This window comes from Paroedura picta, chromosome 8 (assembly GCF_049243985.1).
Source record: "Paroedura picta isolate Pp20150507F chromosome 8, Ppicta_v3.0, whole genome shotgun sequence".
In the NCBI taxonomy this organism is placed as follows: domain Eukaryota; kingdom Metazoa; phylum Chordata; class Lepidosauria; order Squamata; family Gekkonidae; genus Paroedura; species Paroedura picta.
In genome coordinates, this window is record NC_135376.1 from 15,062,471 (window position 1) to 15,089,165 (window position 26,695).

Sequence of the window (26,695 nt, forward strand, 5' to 3'; positions counted from 1 at the left end):
TCCTGCAGCATTAACAGGTACCCTGTTCCCGGGAAGCAGCATTTCTGTGTGTATTTTGGGAAGCAGCAAACAAACAGAGGTGGAGAATCCACTCTTTGGTTGGAAATCCCTTCTGCCTGTGGATCCATTTCTCCTTTGCAGATGGATCTAACCTAGTGGTCCCCAACCACCAGGCCGTGGCCCGGTGTCGGGCTGCGAAGGCCCTGGCACTGGGCCGCGGCTCCCTCTTGCCGGCCCCCCCGCAGTAAGAAACTTACCAGGCTGCAAGCTTGTGGCCTGGCAAGCTTCTTACTGTGGGGGGGAGAGGGAAGCAGGGCCACGCATGCGCGTTGCGCATGCGTGGCCGAAAACACGAAAGTGCCGTGCGTGTGTGTTTTCGGCCATGCATGCGCAATGCGCGTTTTCGGCCGCACATGTGCAGCATAGGCGGCCGGGCAATCACCCTCCTTGCTGCAGCTGGTCTCCAGCCTGAAAAAGGTTGGGGACCACTGATCTAACCCATTGCATGGATGTGGTGTGGAATTTGCAGATACAAAAATAGACTGCCTTGGCCCAGGAAGGGAGGCTCTGAGAGGATCTCTAATAAAGAATGATATCCAAGATTCTTTAGGGTATGCCATGACAGTAAAGCATACTGAAAGCTGGTCCAGAAAATTCAACAAAACGTTTTTGAAGTTACTTTTCATTTAATCTCTTTTTAGTCACTGTTCTGCCCCCGCCCTGCTGATCAGAACTATATACACATTGGTATTTTTGTATGACAGTTAAGCTATTTCAGTATCCATGCCAGCTAGACTTAGTCACAATAAATCAGGAATTGGAGAGACGTTGGCACGCAGCAACTTTTAAAGGCTTTATGCAACTCTTTTTCCAAATGGAAACAGCGTCAAATGTCTACATTTCAAGCAGCTCAGATAGGAAAGAGAGTGAGAGAGATAATTGCCTTTCCTTCTAAGTGGGCATATTGTAGCTGCTAGACAATGGAAAACCAGGAAGGCTGGGGACAGGGAGAGAGAGAAAATGCCTGCTAAGAGGCTATTTTAGCTGGTGGAGGGGGGTCTGTATAATGTAACTGGTTCAATGTTTTGCTTTGTTTAAAACTAATGGTGATCATCCGTCACCACAACTACCTGAATATATTACCGGCAATACTTAATCCCCCCTCCCTCAAAAAAGAAACCCTCCACACCAAATTTTTACCAAATAACCAGTGATCCCATAACCCATAAATAAGGGTTTTAGCCAGGGATTCCCAACCAGGGGTCCATGAACCCCTGTGGGACCGTGGGAGCTCTAGAGAAGAGCCATGGTCTTTCCTCTCCTGTCTTAATGGACACAGCCACAAGCTAGGGAACTGGCCACTTCTTCCTGGAGGACACAGTTTGTAGGCCGTAGGTGTCAAAATAAAAGGGAGAGAGTTGTTTGTAGTGTCGTATGGGTTTTTTTTTCTTAGCTCCTTCTTTCCAGCCTACATGAGGCGGAGTCATTGTAGTAGTAGTAAAGGCAAGGGGAGGAAGTGAAAACAGGGCAAAGGGTGGGGGTGGTCTCTTCCCAGTCTCTTCCCAGGGACTTCTGAGAGCTGTAGCTCAGGAGAATGTGATATAGATTAACATGGAATCCTAAGCATCTGAACCAACTACACTTTCCAGGATTCCTTGTGAGAAAAAAGATGTAAAGAGCTGTGCTGGCCTATGCAAAATCTAGAAAAAGAAACAGTGTTACATAAAACCCTTTACTCAGGCCAACATCTAAATGTTTATAAGGATGCTAAGGATTTATAGACAGGGCCAGAATCCAGCAAGCCTGGTGTAGTGGTTAAAAGTGGCAGTTTCTAATCTGGCAAAATAGGGCCCATTCCGCACACATAGGATAATGCACTTTCAATGCTCTTTGGCAGGCGGATTTTCCTGTGCAGAACAGGATAATCTACTTCTGAAGTGCATTGAAAGTGCATTATCTATTGTGTGCAGAATAGGCCTAGGTTTGATTCCCCATGCTTTCTCCACATGCAGCCAGCTGGGTGATTGTAGGCTAGTCACAGTCCCCTTGGAGTTGTTCTCGCAGAGCAGTTCTGTCAGAGTTCTTTCAGCCCCGCCTGAAAGGGACAGGTAGGACATTATAGGTGCTTTGAAACTCCTGGTAGTGAAAAGCAGGGTATAAAAACCAACTTTTCTTCTTCAATCAGTCTTACCGGAGAGGTCTGGGGCTGTAGAAAAGAGCAAGAGTTCGGTAGGACCTTAAAGTAAGGATTCCCAACTAGGAGTTCATGGAACCCCAAGGGTTCATGGGAGCTCCAGAGGGGGTCCGTGCCTTCCCCCTCCTGCCTTAATGGACTCAGCCACAAGCTAAGGAACCAGCTGCTTCCATTGCTCTGCCTCCCTGAACATGAGTGGGTTCTCATGGTTTCTGCACCTGGGAGGGGACGGAGCCTGCACACCTATTTCCAAATTAATCCACGACCTGTCTCTACCCCTCTCAGTCCTTCTCAAGCCAGCCTTTTAACATGGGTGGTGATATCACTTCCAGTGTCATGTCACTTCTGGGGGGCGTGGCCAACTAACATCACTCTGGGGTTCCTTGAAGCCTGAACAAATATTTCAGGGGCTCCTCCCCAGTCAAAATGTTGACAAAGGCTGCCTTAAAGACTAACAAAATTTGTGACAAGCTTTTATGAGTCACTGCTCACCTATTTAGAGGTGTGGGGTTACTTTTCAGCTGTAAAGCTCATTGGGTGATTTTGGACCACTTAAATTTACTCAGTCTAGACTATTTTACAGTATTATTATGAAAGATGGGGGGGGGAGCTAATACCCAGGCCCATAAATATTTTGGAGGAAGATTGTGATAGATAAATCTCTGTTACTTTTTCTCAACCCGTGGATAACTTTGCTGCCTCCCTCCCTCCTAACAAAGAGTTTTCTTCACTGCTTTGTGTAGGCAATGAACTATTTTTTTGAGAATATCCTCAGTCTACACTTCCCTGTTGTATCTCCCACTTATTTTTATCCCCCAGAATCTTCATGACATCTCCATGGATGTAAAGTCAATCAGTGTGCTGGCCCATTTTTCTTTCCTTTTTAAAAAGTACCTCTGCCTATATTAAAAAATATTTAGAACTTAAAAAAAAATCATTGTATCATTATTTTGGAATGATTGGGTTCCCCCCATCTCCCCTTCTTGGGAGATTCCTGTTCCTTTCATCTGATCTCTCTCTTTATTTCAAGAAATGTGAAGGGGGGGATTTGAATTCCTGTTTCATTCTGAGTCTGTAATCCTCCCATCTGATCGATAAGAATTTTGCTATTGACATTATTGTGTATGCTTTTGTCATCCTTTCTTTTCCAGTGTTGGGGCTATAATACATCCAGCCATCTTATAAGAGTTACACAATAAGAGTTGTTTCCTTAGTAAATCCATAGTGTCAAGCTGTAAGGTGGTACCTGTTGCTCTGAGAAACGATCTGTCATGCACTCAAGATTGTTGAGTTGGTGTCACCCAAAGGAATGGCAAAATCAAAATGGGGATGGTAAAGGTATCCCCTGTGCAAGCACCGGGTCATGTCTGACCCTTGGGTGACGCCCTCTAGCGTTTTCTTGGCAGACTCAATACGGGGTGATTTGCCAGTGCCTTCCCCAGTCATTACCGTTTACCCCCCAGCAAGCTGGGTACTCATTTGACCGACCTCGGAAGGATGGACGGCTGAGTCAATCTTGAGCCGGCTGCTGGGATCGAACTCCCAGCCTCATGGGCAAAGTTTTCAGACGGCTGCCTTACCACTCTGCGCCACAAGAGGCTCTTTAATGGGGATGGGTGGGAGTTCAAACAGTGAGACTGTGAAATTCCGTAGCATCCTTGGTTCCCATGTATAAACTATGCCATACAAAATGTCCCAGTTTGTCATGTAGCTGTGCCCTTGATATTCCTGCAAATATTTACGGACGGCTCCTTGGGAACTACTCGGTACAAGACCGGTGTACTAAAACAAAGCCCACGCATATATAATGTCACCACATCCTGAATATGCTAAACATTTCACATGAGCATTTTGCTCAGTTGCATGGAGAGTACAGCCCCCAAGACTTTGCTATCCAGATAAAGACTTTCTGATATACCCCCAGAGATTTCGGTACAGCTATTAATCTGGTGAATAGCCTCTCCCCCCCTCCAAACACACACACAAAGTATGACTTCATTGAACCAACAGCAAGATACCATCTAGTCCTTTGTGTTTGCGCTAGATGACATTTTAGTCTTTCTCATGAAACAGGCAGTGCAGCTCCGGTTCCAGACGAGAATAGAACGCCAGGTTCACCCTGTCTGCCTCTGCCCTCGCTCTAGTCTGTGTGCCGAGATAAGCATCTGATAAGACAGAGGAAGTTGGTCCAGTGGAGGGAAACCAGCAGCTACATTAACTTCTCCCAGCTCATTGCACGGAATATTGTTGGAAAGGCATTTCTTTTGTACCAGATATGCCTTTTATGGAAGGACACTCTGAATTTCTCCCCCCCCCTCTCTATCGCTGATAAGTACAACAGACAGCGGGAAATTTATGCCAATACTCATTCTTATTTGTGGTGGCCATTAGTAGGACAAAGCCAACATTGGATATGCTAATGTAGATGAATATATTTAAATATAAATATATTACTTGAATTCTGGAATGTTTGCAGAGAATATGGAACTGCAAATCAATGTCATATCCAAACGTATGACGCATAGTGTAAAATATGTGTAAAGGGATTTTATATAGATATAGATTATATTTATATTAAAGCATAAGTCTAGCTGACTACCGAGAAATATTAATTTTAACTAGTGTGGCTGGTGGCACAGATGCAGAGAAGAGCGGGTAGGGTGTTGGAAATCTAGGGTCCAGTCAGAAGAAGAAGAGTTGGTCTTTATACCCCACTTTTCACTACCCTAAGGAGTCTCAAAGCAGCTTACAATTGCCTTCCCTTCCTCTCCCACAACAGACACCCTGTGAGGTAAGTGGGGCTGAGAGAGCTCCGACAGGACTACTCAGTCAGAACAGCCCTATTAGGGCTGTGACTAGGTCATCCAGCTGGCTACAAGTGGAGGAGCGGGGAGTCAAACCTGACTCGCCAGATTATGAGCCACCACTCTTAACCACTACACCAATCAAATCATGAAGTTCTTCGGGTTGCCAGTCATTTTTATCTCAGCCTTACCTCCTTCACAGGGTTGGATGACCCAGGTTAGACCAATCTCATCACATCTAAGAAGCTGATCAGGATCAACCTTAGTTAGCACTTGAATGGAACACCACTAAGGAAGAGTAGGGTCGCCATGTAGAGGAAGATGATAGCAAACCACCCTTTGTTGGTGTGGTCACTAGGGGTCACCACAAGTCGGCCGCAACTGCGTGGCACTTGACACTTTTCTTGGATGCTTTAGGATGCTTTGGGCTGATCCTGCGTCGAGCAGGTGGTTAGACTAGACAGCCTGTATGGCCCCCTCCAACTCTATGATTCTATGATACCATTCTCTGTTGTATCCTCACAGTTCAAATCAGCATACAAGTATTATGATAAAAATATCATAAGATACAATAAATACATAATAAGCTTGTTAAGCCAATAGACTCAGGTTAGTTTAGTTGAGTTTAGTTCGTTGAATTTCTGCACCACCTGTCCTGGAGACCTGCTCTGGGTGGTGTACAACATATTGCACATTGAATGCATTAAAACAAAATTAAAACAATTTAAAATAACAGTAAAACAACTTTAAATAAGCTGTTAATCATAAGAATGAGACCATAAAAGTTATTTGCATCTTGCACCCTGCTAGTGAATGCCACACCTTTTTTTTTTTAAGAACTTTACACATATTACGGTTTGAGATCATATTGGTCAAGATTGAACCGTGAGGTTGCAACCCAAAGTCAAAGCTGAAGAGTCATTCAGCCTTTGTTCTGGCCATTCCACTTATCTTTGCACCTTCTTGGGCCAAGATAGGTGGGAAGGGCTTAAAAACCTGAAGTGGAACAGTTGTTTGAACCTTGGCAATAAAAAAAATATATGGAAAGATTGGGTGTGGAGTTGGATGTGAAAGATCTGGGTTTGACAAGGGGGGAAAAGTGTACAAATAAACCTTCTCAAAGTGGTTGTGCGAAACGGTTCTGTATTATACGTCTGGAAATTCTCTCGCATACAGCTGAAGACAGATGGAGTTTGCTTTGGGTGTTTCTTTAAAAAAACAACCAGAGTAATTTCAGACTACAACAGTATTTAAGGCCAATCTGTAAAAAAACACATGGTGGATTTTAGTAGCTTAATGCTGAAAATAATTTAATATCAAACTGCAACAAGAACAAATGTTTTCTCTCTCTGAGCACGGTGCGTTTGGCAGGCTTCAGAAAGCTTCTATGTAAACATTTTTAAAAACAAAACGCCACCAAATATATTACTGCGATTTCTGCCTCGGGCCCCAATCAACAAGGTTATTATTTCATTTAGAAAGAAACAAGAAACAACATATGGTGATTGGCCCGAGTCTCGGGCTTCCTTTCTCTTTATGTTCTTGAAAGGCAATAAAATATGGAAATAAAAAAGTCATGGATGTGTAGCTTTGTTAACTTTATCTCCCAAACATTAAACATCATGTTTCAAATTTCTTACGGTACATAAAACGGTTTGGTCTTGCTGTATCATGTATACATGACTTCAAAACAAGGGAAAGAGGCCACTTGGTAGATGTAATAGGTGTGTAACAGCCGGTCTTTAGATGTCTTGTACTTTGTGCGACATCCTCTAGTTCCCAAAGGTCCTTTTAACCTGATATCTGTGTGGCTGTTTCTGAAGTCATTTGTTTCATTGCAAGGCGAAAGAAAACGGGGAGTAATTAGAAAGTGTAGCCTGTCTTACTTGATAGTAAATGGTATTGCTTATGGAGTTCCAGGCATTATCGCTTGGGAGTGAATCAGAAAAAATGGTGCCCTGTGATTTCACGTAGAGCCCATGCAACGACCAAAGCTGCTAGGGAAAACCGCTTTTAGCATGTGCAAAGAGTAGGAGTTGGATACTACAACTTTCTTATGTTATGTGTAATCCTGGGGGAACGTCGCAAAGGTGCATCCTCACACTCTTTAGCAGCATGATGAAGATTTCAATGTCTCCTGCTCTGGGTCTTTAAAGATTTCCTTGAGGAGACGGTGTCCCCCTCATGGCTGTGGCAGGCTTTAGATACCAGTGCTTGGGAGAAACACAAAGCATCACATATGAAATATGGGGGGAAAGCCTCATTTTTATGACATCAAGGGTGAAAAACATGTACCGTCTTCCCAAAGGCTGTGGATAATTTGTGTTCTGCCCTCCTCCTTCAGATGCAGACTCTATCTTCCAAAGCAAGACTCTTCACTTGGTGGAAGGAAATGCAGGTGGCAGTGCTAGGTTGGGAGCCTATGTTTCTTTCACATGCAGGTCAGGTCCTATGACCTTGTTGCTGCTGTGACAATTAAGTTCCTCACAGAATGAAAACTGATCCATGAAGGGAAGTTTCCTCAAAGCCCAGCTAGATATTATCAAAGCCTTGGGTCCAACCTTGGCTGTGGACACCATTTTAGAGAAGAATTTGGCCATTGAAAAAAATGCCACCAGGACCTGAAATCCTGATAAGTTCTTGGCATGACAGGACCAGAAAATCTTGTTCACCTATTCACAATATCTTTCCACAATATATCTTCCTACCCACAATATTTGTCCACAATCTTGTTCTCCTACCCACAATATATCTAGGTTCCAATCAGAAGAAGAGTTGGTTTTTATGCCCCACTTTTCACTACCTGAAGGAATCACAAAGGGGCTTGCAATCACCTTCCCTTCCTCTCCCCACAACAGACACCCTGTGAGGGAGGTCAGGCTGAGAGAGCTCTGCCAGGACTGCTCGATCAGAAGAGTTCTGTCAGGACTGTGACTGGACCGAGGTCATCCAGCTGTTTGCATATGGAGGAGCGGGGAGTCAAACCTGAACTCTTAACCACTGCATCACACTGGCTTTCAGGCCATGTCACAGGGTATGTTTTAAATGGCCTCATGTGTCTCTAAAACGGCGTTGGTCATGGCCATGAGAAGTTGTGTTCATAGATCTCACAGCCTCATACTTGATTTTATGGTCGTATGTCAACAGCACAATAACAACCAGTTTGGTCAAAACGTTGAGATATTCCAAAGCCAGATACCAATCCTAATGCCCACCTAACACTCTCCTTGACGTCAGTAGGGCTGTAAATACGTGCTTTGGGCCTGTGAAAGGTAAATATTTGACCAAGAAAATTAAGATAGGAGATGAGAACCAGAAAGAGAAGGACATTTGAGTCTGGAGTGTCTTGAATCCTGGCCAGAATTCAAGGTGGTGCAGAAGGGTTGATAAATAAACTCCAGTGAGAGACTGTAGAGTGCTGTGCACATATGAATCAAAATTATAAAATCAATACATATTGATCTTTATATCTCATGTGAATAACTGGGGCCGAGGTGTTCAAATTTAACTTGTCTGTTGCTCAAGAGCTGACGGAACTAACTTCAAGGGGAAAGGGAAATATTGCAGCAACTCCCTGGTGAGACCAGAATAAAGAAGAAGAGTTGGCCACAAGCTAGGGAACTAGCTGTCTCCACTCAGGACTTGGTGGATAGGCTGTGGGTGTAAAAACTGGGAAGGAGTTGGTTGGGTTGTGGTATTGGGGGTCCGGGGGAAGGAGCGAAAGGAGGAAGAAGTGTGCGAGGGGTGATGTCCCCCCCGGTGACATGGCATTTCTGGGGTGTGTGGCCGGGAGGTGTGGCCAGTTGACATCACTTCCGGGGGTCTTCGAAGCCTGAAAATTTATTTTAGGACCTCCTCCACAGTCAAAAGATTGAAAAAGGCTGGTACAGACTAACAAAGCCAGTATGGGTACCCAAAGAATAACTGTTGCAATACACGCCCCAAAGAGATAATAACAAAACACCACTTGTAGTCACATACAGCTCTCAACTCAAAACAATTCAACACAACATCAGTGACTTACAGTTTCTACTTGATCATGACCATACACTTTTACAAGTTAAATGCCAACAATGCTCTTTGGTTCTCTATACAGGGCAAACAGACCAACCCCTGCATCAAAGGAGAGATAGGCACAAAACTGATATCAAGAACAGCAAGACTAAGAAACCTGTAGGGGAACACATTAATCTTCCAGGACATTCAATGTGTGACTTCAAAGTAGCTATTTTACTGCAAAGGAACTTCAGGGACAGACTAGAAAGGGGAAATAGCTAAGTTGCAAGTTATTACAACACTCAGAAAAATGGAATCCCCAGGATTTAACAGGGATATTGGTTTCTTAGCTCACTGCTCATGCGAACCTCATTTAGTCTTTACATTAGCATTCTCACCAATCCCCCAGAAGGGCCATATTTCCTCTTTATTTTAACTGGAATAATAGATTAGAATAGTAGATTGTAATGTAATGTGATAAATAGTAGAATGGAATGTAATTTGGAATAGTGGATTAGAATGTATTTCTCTAGTCTGGGGACAGGGGAGATAATGCTTCACAGCCAATTGCCCCATTTCAAAGAAGATGCTGTAAGGCCACCTCCAAGCTTGAGAAGGGATGGATGGTATGGAGAGACAGGTTCTCAGTTAATTACTATCCGCTTTTCACAGTTAAAGGCACATCTTACCATCAATCTCCAATTCTGACATATTTATTTCCTTCACTAGTTCCCCGGAATTAAACCCAAACAAATGGTAGTCATAACCGAAGTTTGTTATTCCAGTTTGGTCCTTAAATCTGCTAAACATCTTTGTTACCGTTTGTGCTAATTTACTGCCGACCAATATGTGTGGACGGGTGATTTCCATGTCATTGTACCTGAAGAAATGGGCATGCACACAAAAGCTTACACCTTGAATAAAAGCTGCCCCTGGACTCAAACTTTGTTTCGTTGCAATTAGATCTCTTTCCAGAAAAAAAAAAAATTGGGTGGCTCTTTCTCCCAGAAATCGGGAACAATGTTCGCTAACTGCTTTGCATGGGTGCATGTGTAGCTCCAAAATTTATATTTCTTCTGACTTCCAGTTGAATGCCCAGTTCTGACCCCTTCCAATCACAGGAGACTGGATGTGGTGGTGTTTCCATGTGATGGGACCAGAGAAAACATGAAGACGTAAATTTGTCTTGCGTTTCTTTCATACTCTCTGAGGAGGTGCTATGGATTTTCTTAGAGAACATTACATCAAACAAGTTTACAGGGCGGGGAGCCGCCCTGAACTTTGAGGCGGCGCACCTGAAATGGTAAAGCAAACACCTGAACCTTCTAAACCAAGTGTTTGGCTTTTATTGGGTGAGGAATGGCGTTTTAGCCATAAAAAATCCACAGGTGTCTAGGCTCGTTACTGGACATTTAGTTAACAACTGAAGTGCATTAGGAATCTGTGACAGTGGTCGGCTCCTAACAATCCCTGCTATCAGCACTCCCTGTTTGTTTTTGGTGGTGGGCGGGGGGGGGGGGGGAGACAATGCACTGCTGAATTTCTTTACTGGGAGAAATTCTGCTTAAGTTTTCATTGGTTAGAATGGCTTTGCCTGGTAATAGACTGTGAGGTGATTCACGCAACCACATTTATCGTTGTCCTTCTATACTAAACCCCCACGGATATTTGTTTGGTTTTATTCTAGCGCATTATATCCTGCCTGGGCAAAGTACCTCATTCTCCCTTTGTTCATTTTGTCCTCACAACAGCTCTGCGAGGTAGATGAGGCTGAGAGAAAGTGACTGGAGTATGGTCGCCTAACAAACCTCATGGCTTAGCGGGGATTCGAACTCAGGTCTCCCAGCACCCTAGCCCCTGCACATAGTAGCAGCTGGACAGTTGTTTCTTGCACGGCTGTTGCTTCATCCACAGGAAGGGAACATATTACATTCTTCCTGGAATACAGCTCATAGGTCAGGAAATATAAAGTCATTTAGGGGAGGGAGAGACTTAGGAGATGTTGCAGAGTGCAGCCAGACCTCGTCCAGTGAGTGTTGGCAAACCTAGAAATATAGTGTTTGAAGGGATCCCAGGGTCATCTACTCCAACCCCTTGCAGAATGCAGGAAACTCACAACTACTCGCCACAACCTATCATCGCCTTGCCCAACAGAAGAAGTAGCCGTATCTTCACCTAGCGGAGTTGATCTGTTAGATGTCTGTCAAAAGGGAACGCCACCAGCCCTGACCTGGATAGCCCAGGCACACCTGGTCTTGTCAGATCTTGAAAGCTAAGCAGGGTCAGCCTTGGTAAATGTTTGGAGGGGATTCCTCCAAAGAATACCAGAAGGGAATGGCAAACCATATCTAAATGTCTTTTTCTCAGCTGCCAGACAATTCTACATCATAGGATCTCCTGGCTACACTACACACATACTATATGATAAATCAATAATAATATTAGTTTTTTTAAACAAAGGAATGCCACTTTACAAATCTGTTTAAACATCCGTCTTTTAGGATAACTATAAAAACAATATGTAAATTATTTGGTCATGATGCTCACTAGATTATCATTTAAGCCTTAAGAGTGTTATTCCCAGAGAGAGAGAGAAAAAATGAAAAACAATTTTAAAGAAAATCCGTGTTTCTTAATTAGGCTCTTGGGAAACTACGGCTTAAGGCCACCTGAAATGAACTGGCTCGGATGGAAATCCCCTTCCCTGTCCACAGAATGTCCCCCAAGCACTTACTCCAGTGCAATGGGTCATTTATTTACTTTTAAATTAACACTCTCCAGTTGTGAAGTGTTTAAATTAACACTTTCTAGTTGTCTCACGAAGAAATCCCGTTCCTCCCGAGTGAAAAAACAAAACAAAACTATTTTTCCCAGAAGTGTTTTGTTGTCGTTTTGTTTTTTACCATTTCCAGGCTGACTTTATTGGTACCTAAAAGTACAAAGCACAGATCAGTTCTTGCCATAGGCTTTTAGGCTGAAGACCATTATGTGCTGCTGCCTTAAACGCAGACAAATTAAAAAAGAAAAAACCAAAGCAGCACCAAATCCACTTCTTTGCTCTGCTTTGGAGTTTAATGAAGTCGGAGGAGGGAATGGCCAGCTGGCAAGGAAACATCAAGGAGCAATAGCCAGATCTGGATCGTTTCTGGCACATTGGGTTCCTGGACAATAATAGGGTGCTAATGTCGAAAACCTACACCACTGTCCTGAAAAAGATGTTGTAGGAAATCAAGCCTCCAGCAGTCCTGGCAGGGCCCAGACTGACCCTAGCAAATGAAAATAATCAAAAGTAATTAGAAGCGTGCTGGATTACTCCTCGGAGATCTGAACGAGAGAATAAACATGCCGGAGCCCTTCGAGCCACTGCAGAGGGCCCATGTCTAAGCTGTTAGGTGCCCTGACCTTGTCCACATAAAGACGTGATTTATGAAGTGCAGGGCAAGCAGCAGGGCCTTCTGTCTTCTCCAGAAGAACCAAATTACCGAGGTGGAGATTAACATGCTTTCCGCCGGGCCCATTTCCAGACCGAGAGAGAGATTCCCACCCACCCCCCTTCTTTCTTTTCAGTCAAAAAGGGGGAGAGAAAGAAACTCCTTAATTTTCTTCCTGCTTCCAACATCTTTGGGGCTGTGTGTACAGGAAGGAATCCAGTAAGCTTTTGCTAGTTAGATTTTTTTGTAAACAGAATGGGTAGGATGGGTAAAGGTGAAATTGACAAGAGCAGGGTTTTGCACCCCCTACGATTATTTTTTTTTACGGTTGTTGTTTCATTTTAAACATGTATAACTCATATCAGGAAAAGTGTTAATATTTTACTTTTTTTCTTGTATTTTGGAAGAGGAGCTGCCAATAACATTTATGAAACAAGTTATCGTACAGCAAACTGGTAATCTTTCTTTCTTTCTTTCTTTCTTTCTTTCTTTCTTTCTTTCTTTCTTTCTTTCTTTCTTTCTTTCTTTCTTTCTTCTCTGAACTTTTGCTTAGAAGCTCTGTTTCTAAATTAGCTTTGTAGCTAAAAAGATAGCTGCAAGATTTAAGGAGGTGCTTGTTATCCAGCAATTATGGTATTTAAAGAAGAAATATCCCAGCTACCAGCTACTTGTCTGATTCCATCCCCCCCCCCCTTCCCCCTTTCAACGCTGTCCGCTTACTGAGCGGCTGTCCTCCCCGGGAAGCCTATTAAAAGTGGACAGTGCGGTTATTTCATCTGGCTTTGCCTGAGCTGCTTTCCTTTTCCCCCCCTGTCTTTAATGATGTGCTGGAATGCACCATGCCCATAGGGTCTCCATTAGAGGAACTTTTACTTCTGGGACAGCCATGAAGTTTAAAGGCTTAAAAGAGGCATCGGTTTACATTCTGGTGGGAATAGCTAGCAGACTGCAGTACTTACGCCTTACTGCCACTTCTATTATCGAAGCTTATTTTAAATAAACAATTGAGTTTTTAAAAAACACCTGGGAGGCACAGCCAGCGGATTTCTGGCAAGTCTTGGGTCCCACAGCAAATCCAGGAGATCAGAAATAATGACAGATCTAGGATCTCATTCAAAACAGGACATATCTTTAGGGATATCAGCCAAACCCCCAGATTTTATACCTGGACCTGCTTTCCGGAGTCACACACCTTACACTCTGACACTTATTTGAGGGCAAGGGAAGTTGCTTCTCACGCGTTTCTTGGGTCTACTGAGGGACACACCTGGCATCAGGAGCAAGCATCCCCTTTCTCACATTTTATTTATTTATGATTTCATTTCTAGAACGCCTTTCCCCAATAATGGGCTTGGTGCAGTTTCCAATGATGATGTACATTTAAAACTACAAAATGTTTAATAAAAACATGATAAAAGACAACTGGCATAGCTGGCAAATTCAGGAATTCTGATGACAGTGAAACTACCCCCAATAGAGGGAGCCATATGGGGGGGGGGAAGGGAGACCCATAGGGCTTCTAAGTCAAACAGACCTCAACCATAGGCTTAGTGGGACAGCACCCTTTTATAGGCCCTGTGGAGCTTTGACAGCTCCATTGGGGCCCGGATCTCAACTGGCAGCTCATTCCACCAGGCAGGAGCCAGGGTCAAAATGGCGCCAGCTCTGGTCAAGGCCAGGTGGGTTTCTCTGGGGCTAAGGATCACCAACAAGTTGGTAATTGCTGATGCATACTCAGAAATGAGAGGAGATAGGAAGTAGTGGCTTGGAGTAAACAGCAAACTAGGCCTCCCTCTTTTTCTCACCTGTGCCCTGGACTCAGTAGATGTCCTTAGAAGCAGAAGCAGAAGAAGAGTTGGTTCTTATATGCCGCTTTTCCCTACCCAAAGGAGGCTCAAAGCGGCTTACAGTCGCCATCCCATTCCTCTCCCCACAACAGACACCCTGTGGGGTGGGTGAGGCTGAGAGAGCCCTCATATCACTGCTCCGTCAGAACAGCTTTATCAGTGCCATGGCGAGCCCAAGGTCACCCAGCTGGCTGTATGTGGGGGAGCGCAGAATCGAACCCGGCATGCCAGATTAGAAGTCCACACTCCTAACCACTACACCAAACTGGTTCTTAGGCAAATCACCATCTCTTAGCTGCATCCTCACATCTGCACGCTGAAGGTCATAAAACTGGCCTTCTGTATAGGCTTGCAGTAAGAATATGAAATAACACCTGTGAGCCATTTGTAATATTCTGAAGCACCACCCCACATGCTAACTTCTCTTATTGTGACTACCAGTTTGAAGCACTGGTTTTAATAAGGAAAAGGGTTTTCACCTAGACTCTGAAATCAGCAGCACATTGTTATTTTGCTATAATGGTCAAGGCATAAGGCACTGAGCAGTCAGGCATCTGCCTCCTTTAGCTTACGGTCTTGAAGGCACAGTGTGGGAGGACCGAAAAGGGAAGGAAGAAATGAAAAGAGTGAATGCGAAAAATGGAAATCTTTCGTATAACATCTCATCAGTGAAACAAAAATTGGGTCCAATAGCGCTTTTAGGACCAACAAAGATTTATTCAAGGCGTGAGCTGTCGAGTGCAGGCACTCTTCCTCAGACAAAAAGGAACAAGGATCATGAGCGTACAGATGTAAGGCAAAAGTAAATTGTGGCAAGTTAGTAAACTGCGTCATAATATCTAAATTAAGCCATGTTGTGCCATATGATAATTCTTTGCTAAAACAGCTAATCAGTCCTTGTGAGTTCAGTCCGTTCACAGAAACACTGGAGAAATAAAACTGTCCATGTTAGTAATTAATGGCAGACACTTTCTCAGTTGTGAAAAGAAGTAATCAAAAGAGACTAGTTGCTGGACCCATCTGCCTCCACCCCTGCAAGTGACAAGCCGTGCTGGCAAATTATCTTGTCCTGAGACCAGAGAGTTAAATTCGAAATTACATTACATATTACTAACATCACATTACAGTCACATTGTCCCAAATAAAATAAAGAGAGGATTGTTCCATTTAGTCTGAGGAAGAGGGCATGCACTCGAAAGCTCATGCCTCAAATGAATCTTAAAGGTGCTGTGAGAACAGCACTATCAGGACTCTGACGAGCCCAAGGTCGCTCAATTGGCTGCATGTGGAGCAGGAGTGGGAAAAGAAACCCAGCTCTCCAGATTAGAACCTGCCGCTCTTTACTACTACGTCTTTACTACTACACCATCCTCTTTGGTCTAAGGAAACAGTCAGGACCCAAGGCTATGGCAGGAATCCTCTTTCACCAAGCAACCTAACTACTACTACTACTACTACTACTACTACTACTACTACTACTACTACTACTACTACTACTAGATAAGGTTTATTTATTTATTTTTAAACCCTTCCTTTCTCCCCAGTGGTGATCCTAAGTGGCTTACATCATTGCCCTCTCTTTCATTTTTGCCTTGCAACAACCTCTGAAGGTAGATCAAGCTGAGAGTGTGTTGCTGGCCCAAGGTCACCCAACCAGTGTCCAGGGCAGAGTGGGGACAGGAGCTTGGGCCCCCCAGATCCTAGTCTGCCCACCATACCATGCTGGCTCAGCACTGAGGGGCAAATGGCTGCTCAGTGGTTTTGTGGCAGAAGTGATTTTCAAAACGGTAACGTCCCCCGTTGGCTGCAGGTCCTCTTCATGGCTGTAGGCTGCAGGTGCCTACATTGCTTGGAATGAGTTCTTTGAGGCTTATCATCAGTGGCAAGAGAGGCGTTGACGAGCCAGAGCTAGTAGATTTCCTCTTTCCACTTACTCATTCACCTCTATCCCAATGGGTGACGAGCAGGTGAGTAAGGACCAGATGCTCAGCAGAGCGAGAGAAGCCATGAGTAGAAAGCTGAGCTATTGATGAGGAAACTCCTGAAGTGTTAAGAGTGCTGGACTGGAAGAAGGGGTAAGTCAACCTGTGGTCCCCCAGATGTTCATGGACTACAATTCCTATGAGCCCCTGCCAGCATTTGCTGACAGGGGCTCATAGGAATTGTAGTCCATGAACATCTGGGGGACCACAGGTTGACTACCCCTGGACTAGGGCAATTGAAGTCCAGGTCTCTAAAGCTCCCTGGGGAATCCTGGCCAGTCACAGGGCCAATGTACAATCACCCACAGTGTCGGAGACAAGTACTGTGTGTGTGTGAACATACCACTGTCAAGCTGGTACATGTTGTTATGTTGAGAAAGCCCCAGATGGCAGACAAGAAAGAATTGTGTCTGTGGGGGGGGGGGTGGTTCTTTTGGCTAGTTCTAATGTCTTGTGGGTTGGTTTGGGTTATTTCATTTCGCTTTAAACATTTAGAAGCCACTTCTCTCCTAATGGGGACCTAAGTGGCTTACGTCTCAAAAGAAGTACAATGTAAATGGGGGGGGGGAGGTTTCCAAGTGCAGGACAGGTGTGGCTCAAATGGGAACTTGGAATCAGGATGCCAGCCCCATGGAAACTCAGTCCTAAAGCATTGCTGGGGCCTGATTCAGATTGAGTCTATTGCCTGGGAAGGGGGGGGGAGTGATCCCAGCCTCCCCCCCCCTGCTTTTTACCCCAATTTTTGCCCCATAGGGTGCTGCATGTGCAAGCATTCAGTGTATATCCCTGATGGAGCCAATACATCCTCAGGGGGCATTTGAAGGCGCGTGGAGAAGGCCGGATGGTTCTCATCTGAATTAGAGCCCGTCAGTGCTTTAGAATTGAGTTCCCACAGGGACCTTTCAGTTGGCTTGTGGCTGCATACCCTAGGCAATCACATGTTCAAGGCCATATGTAGGTTGGACCTCTCTCTCTCTCTCTCTCTCTCTCTCTCTCTCTCTGTGCCAGCAGATCTTCCTTCTAGCCCCAAGGCAACAATCCTCAGACTGAGAGCTGACAGCCAAGAACACCTCAGCTCTTGCCCTGTAGCTCATGCCTCTGGGCCACACTATCTTGTAAAAAAGGGGTGGGACAGAGACTCAGGTGCCAAACTTCCTTTTATTTCTTTTTCAATGGCCTCAGACCTGAGACCTGACACCTACTGGCTCTGCGCAACACTCGTAATGTACTTCGTCCGGTGTCCACATGGACTGTTCAATTTTTGTCGCTGTCTTTCCTTTGCTCCATGCTCTGCCCAAGGTGGTCTGTTGTGGATCACCTCATTTCTGTCTCTCTTCCTTGTGCCATGGTACCCCCTGTGACTAGAGCAGCTTGGTTTGGTGCGATGAAAAAGAGCAGTGATGGAGAGAAAATTGTCAACCAGCTTCCCTTTGTATCCTTGATGCCCACTGTTCTTGTTATCAACCAGGGAGAGGGAGGGCCGTGTTAATCCTAACCACCAAATGTCCCAGCATACCTCTAGAGCAATCGGAACCATGCTGACTTAGAAGCCAGCCCAGTCTGTGGTTTAGGAGGAAAAGAAGAACAGCAGGGGTTTTTTTTGGTACCCCACTTTTGACTCCACGAAAGTCTCAAAGCGGCTTACAATTGCCTACCTTCCTCTCCCCACTCTGTGAGGGAGGTGGAACTGAGAGAGCTCTGAGAACTGTGGCTGGCCCAAGTTCACCCAGTAGGCTTCATGTGGAGGAGAAGTGGGGAATGAAACCCAGTTCTCCGGATTAGAGGCTGCCGCTCTTAACCACCAGATCACGCTGATGGACTCCAAAAGATAGCAGTGGCACAATCTCTTGTGCCATAACCCGGGGAGGGGTGGAGGGAGGCTGTCCCATGCACTATTCAAAGGCAACCTAGGCTTAACACCAAGTGTCCACTCAAGAAGGAGCTACCAGAGAGTCACAGAATGTGATAAATGCTAATGCTAATAATAATAAACAACTTTATTTTTGTATCCTACCCTTCCTGGAGAGCTGGAGGAGGGAAACAACATGGTTTAAAACAATCCATCGCAGGATCACATCCAAATGTTTTATTTATGTTAACATTGAAAACATTTTAAATTACAGCAGTGAGGTCAGCACTTCTTGAGGGTCCTTCAGGGCCTCGACTATAGGCCCTATAGGTGGAACTGGTTAAGGTCCTGTGGGGCCCTGATCACTTTCGGAACAGCCTCCCACCCTGGCTTCAGCCAATCTCACTTCCTTTGTGCTGGGGAGTCTAAGGAGGTTTTGGCCAGATGACCTGAACAGTGTTTGGAGATGTAGTGGAAGAGGTGGATTTGGATTTATATTGCGCCCATGCGGCCCGTTTTAGGGGTATATTTAAAAACAGGATCCATGACCCAGACAGCCGAGGACAGCCCAATCTCACCCGACCTCAGAAGCAAAGGGGGGCCTGCTCCAGTTGGTCCTTGGACCACCAAGGAAGTGCAGGATTGCGAGGCGGAGGCCGCCAATGGGCAAACCACCTAGGAATGTCTCTTGCCTTGAAAACACTACACAGGGTGGCCAACCCAGGGCTCTCCGGAGGTCCATGGACTACAATGGCCATGAGCCCTTGCTAGCAGGAGGCTGGCAGGAGCTCATGGTCATTGTAGTCTATGGACTTCCGGAGAGCCTCAGTTCCCCCCCCCCCACCACAAGCACTTCCAGGTTGGGGCCCTCATAAATCAAGTGTGACTCGAGGGCCCCAAAACAGGCGTGGACGACCTAGGGTTCCTTTCTCTGCGTCTTTAGTGGCCCGCCCAGAATCTCAGCCCCCCTCCCAGGGCTCGCCTGGAGCTGAGCAAGGAAGATGGGCTGGAAGCCAAAACAAAACAGCCACACGCGACCCCCGGCCACAGGGACAGCCGCGCTTTCCTTCGGGTGGGCCATCCGACTCTGCAGCGCTGGCGGCTCTCCGTTGCGCCCTTCCACCGGGCTCCGGCGGGGACCCGCGAGGCCAAGGCAGGCCCGGTGGGCTGAACCCCAGCGCGCGACGCCATCTACCGGCCGGCCGCCGCCAGCACACCCGCGATTGCAGGCGGCGGCGGCGACGCGCGGGCAACTTTCGCCCTAGCCCTGCAGCCCCTCGCTTCGGCAGGACGGGCGCCGACACAGCCCCAGCCCCGCTGCCGCGTCCTCCTGGTCTCGGCGGGCACTGTCCGAGGGGCAGCGCCGTCTCCGGGCCCGCCATCAGGCCGACTGGCCGGGCGGCGCGGGGCTCGAGCCATCCGTCCCGCAGATTACTTGTATTTAATACCCGATGCATCATCGGACAAATCCCTCATCCTGACAGGGAGAAAATAGAACCGCTCAGAGCTCCAATTGATGGCGGAATTTAAAACCGGGGCAGGCGGGGGGGGGGGGATGAGACGGGAGAAGAAGAAGCCGCCGCCGAGGAGGGCCCGGCCAGGGGATCCGTGAGAACGCAAGAGGGAGTCGGAGGGTGGGGGGCGCCCCAAGCTCCGGCGCCTCTGCGGGCTTGTCGGGACCCCCTCTCCCCTGGACAGAAGGGGGCTTTGGGCGCCTGCTCCGGAACCATGGCCCCTTTCCCGAGGGCACCGAGGCGAGGCCCGGGGGACGAGCCCATCAGCATCTTCGGTCCCTCCGTGGCCCTCTACCTCGAGCAGGCGAAGGGGCTCCACCGCGCCCTTCCCCGACGGGCCCTCGGGTTCTCCTGACGGAGACGGGCTATTTCGACGCGTCGCTCCGGCTGACCGCTTTGCATTAGGGATCGCTGTAGCTCAAAGAGAGCTCGGAGGCGCCGTCGGGCCTCGAATCCCTTCGGGACACTCCACTTCCAGGCACCAGGGCAGGGCCAAATGTCGAGGAATCGAAGTCCCCCTCCCCCCCTTTTTCCCTTTAAATGCCGCTTTCACGAATCCCTCGCCCCTAAGTGTGGCCGTCGGGTTTTAGGCGTTCATTTCAGAAGGGTGTTTTTTTTTTGGGGGGGGATGTTTTATCGGGCTTCATCCACACACCTTGGAGGATGCGCTTCCAAGGGGCTTTGGCAACTGGATCTCCCCGTGCAAATCCAGGAAAGGCGCTTCTAAACTAAAGCGTGCGGTGTAGGATCGCGTCATCTACCTGTCGCAGAAATGCGCCAACAAAACCTCAGGACTCAAAGGGCGCCGGCTCCGGTTCTTCCAGGGATATTAGTTGTGGCTCGAAATCACGCCCACTCCCCTCTGTTTTTTAAAAAAGTTTTGAGAGTATTTTTTTGGGGGGGGGACTGTCGAGGAAAGGCCGTTCGGCGGGGGGTCGCCAGCTGGGTGGGGAAGTCGCAAATGAAACCCCGGTGGGCAAAGTGTAACCTTCGATTCATCCGTCTTTTGGCCCGGAGGCAGGAAAATTAAAAAAAAAATTTCCCTTCGCTCCGGGAGGCTGGATTTTAAGCCCCCCCCCCGCGCCCCAACGCGCTTCAGGTTGCGCGCCATCCATGCGGCCAATGGCTTTGGATTCTGCGTGCGTGCGTGCGCTTAACATCCTCAATTTCATCTCCATTCATTATTGCTACCGTTGTTTCTCTCGCGCGCTCGCGCGCTCTTTTAAAGCCGCTGATTTGTGTAAAGCTCCCCTTAAACAAACATCTCCATAGATCAAACGTGCCAGAGCGAGAGAGGCGAAATCCAACAGGGGTCCCCTTTCCGAAGCCGAGTCGGAGGCGCGCGCCAGGAGCGGACGAGTGTGTGTGGGGGGGTCCCTCCTTCCCCGCCCGCCTCGGTCCTTCTCTGGGCAAAGCCGCCCAGGGGGACGCCGAGGGCCAGCGAGCAGACCAGAGGAGAACCCTCCGCGGCGCGCTCTCCCCATTGGCCGGGGGCGGCCGGCCTGGCTGGCATGGCCCCCGTGCAGGGGACAGGCGCATCCGTAATCAGGCGGGCGGCCCAGCCGGGACTTCTGCCGGGGCGACCTCCCGGTGACCTCTCTCGCCAGAGGAGGCGGCTGTCACTTTAAACGTGGCCTGAAAGCGGAGAGCCCCCGGCTGCCGCCTTCCGAGCGGCCTGCGCGCGGGCGAGGTGGGGAGGGCAGGGCACACAGACAGCGCCGCTCGCTCCGGCCCGGGCCCCGGCCCCGGCCCCGTCCCGCTCCTCGCCCGCAGCCCACTCCCTCGCGGCGGCAGCTCCTGGTCGTTAAAGAGACAGTCCCGGCCAAGGGGAAACGCCGCGCTGCCTCGCGGGTTGCCAGGCTGGAGAGGCGGGGAGGGGACGGAGGCAGGAGGAGGAGGAGGAGGAGAAGGGGCGCGCGGCTTTGGCGAGGAGGGGGCCGCCGCCCTCCGTCCCTCCCGTGAGGGGCTGCCTGAGGCCAAGAGGCAGACGGGGCTTGGAAGAGCGGGGGGGGGGGGGAAGGAAGGACTCTTGTCTCCCTGGGCTGACACACGCTCCCCCCCTCCTTTCCTCCTCCTCCTCCTCCCGCCTTGTGCTCCAGCAGCGGAGAGAAGAGCAAAAGGAAGTTTCTCTCGCGCTCGCTTTCTCTCCCTCCCCTCTCTCACCGCCCCCCCCCCACGGCGGAACTTTTTTTCTCTTGACGCAACCCGCACTCACACGCCGCCGCCGCCGCCGCCGCCAAGCCCCCGAGCAGCCGGAGGGCAAGCCAGGCGAAGGGAGGACATTCACGCGCCCGCGCCCCAATCAAGGGGGGACAATTAGAGCCATCGCCGCCGCCGCCGCCGCGCGTCTTCTGGCCCCCGCCTCAGCATCAGCACCAGCGAGCCTCGCGCGCGCGGGGGGGGAGAGAGATTCTCCTAACAGCCCCCCCTCCTCCTCCTCCTCCTCCTCCGCCCGAAGACCCCGCGAAGTTTCCAAGCGAGGAAAGTTGGTCTCTCTCTCCCGCCCCCCCGCCCCGCCAGCCCGCCCGCCCTTGCCCGCCCCCACCCGATGCCGGAGAAGGAAGCCGGACGCTCGGCGAGGCAAGTCAGGAAGGCCAGCCTGCGGGGCTCGGCCAGGTTCCCGCGGCGCTCCTGTGCTCCGGGGCGCGGGGGGCGGGGGCGGCCTTGGCGGGCGCGCGGGAGCTTCGCCGCTGCTGGAGAGGAGGCTGCTGCTGTTCCTGGCCCCGGCGGGGAGGACTGATCGCCTCGGAGGATTTCTCTCCCTCCCCCCCCCAACCACCCCTTTTGCAACTCCGCCGTCCAAGCGCGGCCCAAGGACTTCCGCGTGGGGGGCACGAGCGGCGGACCTGAGGAGCCCGGCGAGGCCAGGTAAGCGGAGCGGCGGCCAAAGCCCAGCGGGTCGCAAGCAGCCCCCTCTCCGCCCCCCCTTCCCTGCCTCTCCCTCGCTGCTGGCTCTTCCTGAGCCCCCCGGCAGGTCTGGCCAGTGAGGGGGGGACTCCACTGACCTGTCTCTTGAGCCCCCCCCTCCATCCGCCCCCAAGTGCCTTCGCTCCAGACGGCCTCTGGGCCGGGGACCAGGCGGTGTCCCGGGGAAGGTGTTGCTGACATCCCGAGTCCTCGACCCAGTTGCCTGCCTTGGCTTAGGAGACCTTGGGCCAGGGAGAAAGCAGAGAAGCTGAGGCTGGGAGCTGAGCGTAGCAATTCTTCCGAAAACAAAGGGCTTGGACGGCAGCCGCCAGCGCTGACAGCCCTTTCACTTTTGCCTGAAGCCTCTTCGAGCGCGGATGAAGGTCAAGCTTGGAAACTTTTTGGCTGAGAATCTGGGGCGGGCTCGATTGGCTGTTCTGAGAAGCCGCCGTGCCCTGCCGCATGCCAACCTGGGCTGGCCGGCGTGGATGCAGAACCGGACCCATCCCTAACCTCAGACTTGGTGGGAAAAATCACTTTCCTAATATCTTTTTCTCTCCTCTCCCCATCTCGTTTCAAAACCCGCTCAGAGCCCAGCGGCTGGGGGGGGGGGAGGGCGACAAAAACAACGCCCCCCCACCACCACACACCCTTGAACTTTACACTTTGGTGGCTGGATTAATTCGCCGGTGACACTTGGGGTCCGAACGGAAGTGAGCCAGAGCGCTGAATTATATAAAGGCTGGCTGGATGGAAGAGGCAGACTTTCTTCTCCCTCCCTGCTCTCCACGTGTCTCTTCTCCACCCCACCCCCCAACTTTCCAGGATTGATTAATATACCTTCTGGACCTTGAATGGCCATCTCGGAGGACATGCTGGGAGAGAGAAGGGGGTCAAAGGGTGTGCGGAGAGGGGAGGGCAGAGTCTTCCAGTTCGGACCCACCCCGGCTTTTTTTCTGCTTTTAAATTCGAGGAAGGGCCCCAACCAGACCCAATGGGCTCTCAGTGGCTCGCTTTGCTGAGTGCCAGCTCTTTAATGCCTCTCTTAGAATATTATATCTATTTTTAACGTATGTTTGGTTTTCTTTCTGGTGACCCAGCCGGGGGAGGAGGTTAGGCGGGTCAAGGATAGTTTCACCCTGTGCGTTGGGGGAGTCGCTGATGGGTTGCACAAGCTTACAAAGTCAACTTTTCTCCCGAAGTCACTCCCCAGAACAGTCAGGCGGTTTGCATAGGCAGAGACTCCAGATTCCTGGGTCATTTCATGAAACTGATTCTGAAGTCATTTCTTCTCCAGCATTTCTTCTCCCTTCTCTCCCATTCTTGCAGTGAACAAAACAAAACCGGTCAGCGTTTTTTTCCCCTTTGGTCTTGAAAGTGCCTGCTAGTTAGCAAAACAACAAAAAGGAAGCTCTTTTTTCTTTTTTTTCTTTTTTAGTACTTCTTACCTTTTGTCCTCTCCTGTGCCCTTTTGAAAGAGGTTTCTGGGGAGTTAAGGATCTAATAATACTGCTTGGTAATTTGCTGGAACTCTGCTTAACCTGGGCTAGGGCTATGGAAATGCCGTTAGTTTTTTTTAGTTGAGCCTTCAAGGTGGATCTAGATAAAGCAGTCTCTCCCCCCCCCCTGCCCCCCTCAGTTCATTTAATTCCAGATTCCAAGGAGGTAGATCGAATTGTTTAGTCTTCCATAGGTTTTATTAACTAAAATGGTAAACAGTATCCAGATTTTTAAGGTTTTTAACACGGAGCCCAAAAGTTATCTGGAGATGCACTCAAATGCTTTCCTTGCAAAATGCTTCTCTTTTCCTCCTCACCTTCCTTTTTTCACACATACCCTGCAGTTTTATGAAAGTTTCCACCTCCCAACAGTAAATGTGTTTTCTTCACAAAATACTGCCCTTTCACAGATTATATTTTTGACCTGCTTGACGGCAATTTCGGGTTAGCTTTGCACGCAGAAAGATTGTGATAATGGCACACACGTATAACAATTAGTCATTGCTCATAGTATTCATGTTGCATGTTCTTTTGTCACAACCAAAGTAAGTTTGTTCGTTATCCACATAACCAAAACGGCTTAGGGACACATGCCAAGCAGTGTTATGTTTTGAACAAGCATTTGTGTTTTATTTCATTTATTTTCTTTGGTGTGGCATAAAAGGGGGACCCATTATTATTGTCCAAACGCTGCAATTTGCTCTGATTAAAGAGGCATGATTTGAGTTTTGCATGCAAATGGGATAAACAGAACATTAAGGGGGGGAAGATTAATGCCTCAAAACCTAAACTTTATTTAGTGGGTAGAATTTTGAAAGGGAAAAGCCTCATTAAGCATAGCACTCACATTCATGCACAAAATGCTAAAGACCCTGCATATGAAATGTATCCATTCCTTGATAAAAACCACATTTTATGAAAACAGTTACCATCACAATTTTATTATTTTACATAGCAGGTTAGCCACATGTTCGCTCATTGAGACGTCGTAATAGTTCACTCTGTGACGTTTTTTTTTTTAAATATGGAGAAACGTAATTTGGGGAGGGCCCACTTAAAGCAGATTGATGGTTGCTTTAATTAGCAAGCTTGTTTGATCTAATAAGTTTTTTTTAATGATCTCATTGGCAAAACATATTTTGCCACAAAACAAGCTCGAGCCCTTTGACTGTTGAAAAGCTATTATCTTCATAAAAATCCCCCCCTCCGACAACCCCCCCCCCAACAATTTATTGTTTTGTGTTCTTTTTCTTTCTAGATCTTGGATGAATATTACAATGTGAAATTCTGCATTGATGCCAGTCAGCCAGATGTAGGAAACTGGCTAAAGTACATCAGATTTGCTGGATGCTATACACAGTCAAACCTTGTTGCATGTCAAATAAGCAATCAGGTATGTAGCGGACATTTTCCGGGCTTACTTTTAAGAGCTTTATGATGTCCTTGGGAGAATATCAAAATAGCAGCCAACCAGTGTGGTCTGTTTGCTATATAAAATGCAGAAGTAAAAAGCAGAACAGGGGGAGCTTTTGTTAGTATTAAAAAAAAAAAACATAGCAAGAGGTGGGGTTCTCCTATTTCCCCCCATATTTGGTTGTCCTTTGTGTACCTTTTATACCCAGAATGTGACGTGTTCTAAATAGCCTTCATTCCTCTCTATAATACATCCTCTCGTGTTTTCAAGCTTGTTTTAAATAGGATGTCTAATTCTCAGTTTAAAACTTTGCTAAAACACTATTTGTTTAAAAATGTCAAGGAGGAATGGTGGAGAATGCCTTCTCCAGTATGATCCGTGTTTCAGTTTCCTACGGCTGTGCAAGCCTGATTTTCCAAACCATTGCATTTATTAGCATTTCCTTTCTGAAAATTATTACCCTTTTTTTCCCCTTGATAATTTACAGCCGGATTAGAAAGTTCCATTTGTATAGGAATGGGATACTTATTACCCTTGTTCGCTTTTAAAACCAATTCTGGGGACGGAGCTAGAGAAATTATGGAAGGGCTTTTCGCTTTTCAAATGTCCTCACCCTGCTTTACTCTATCTGCACCCGTTTGTGAATATGAGCTTGACTTCTAAACATCATGGTAATGATGGGAACTCTTAAAGTTAAGGAAGCTCGATTAAAGATATGAGGGTCACTGGATATAAGCCACCAAACCGTGGCACATAGAAGCTGCCAGAGCAGTGACGGATGATTTTTCTTTTTTGTGCATTAATTGTTTCATATTAATAAAAGCATAGCTGTTAATCATTATAACTATCCCGCCTCCCTTTTCACCCTATAATTAAATCAACTTGGTTTTAAAGATTATCTTTAGCTATTTTAATTGCATTGACATGACAGGGGGGAGGAGGGGACCCACAAAGCTTCGACTAAAAACAACCATTTCAGCCTGATTCTTTTCATGCATATCTTCAGTCTCATGCTCCCTGGTGTTTGCAGCATTTCCCTGTGCATATCTCAAACAAGATAGCTGGCAATCGCAAAGCTAAATGAAACAAACTCCATTTTAAAAAATGGTGCCCAGGTTTCTTTCCAGCACTGACCTTTTAAAGCTCCATGTTTAACGTATTGAGCAAACAGAAATATCAGGCCCTATTGGTTGTCGCCCCCCCCCACACACACACACTCCCTTTGTGGAGCACATGGTTCAAGTAAAGAAGTAATAAA

General features: G+C 47.8%; 1 protein-coding gene across 16 annotated transcripts in view; it reads left to right on the forward strand.

The window, feature by feature from the left end:
• Positions 1-26,695, forward strand: part of MECOM (MDS1 and EVI1 complex locus) — a 539,689-nt gene that overhangs the window by 430,454 nt on the left and 82,540 nt on the right. For 14 of the 16 annotated variants that reach the window (XM_077348465.1, XM_077348464.1, XM_077348466.1 and 11 more), the window contains exon 3: positions 25,282-25,416. In XM_077348465.1, coding sequence (XP_077204580.1) covers positions 25,282-25,416 — 135 coding nt within the window. Of the gene's footprint in view, positions 1-21,518; positions 22,486-22,634; positions 23,048-25,281; positions 25,417-26,695 lie in introns of those variants that run through there. The other 2 variants (XM_077348476.1, XM_077348477.1) reach the window with 2 other exon arrangements.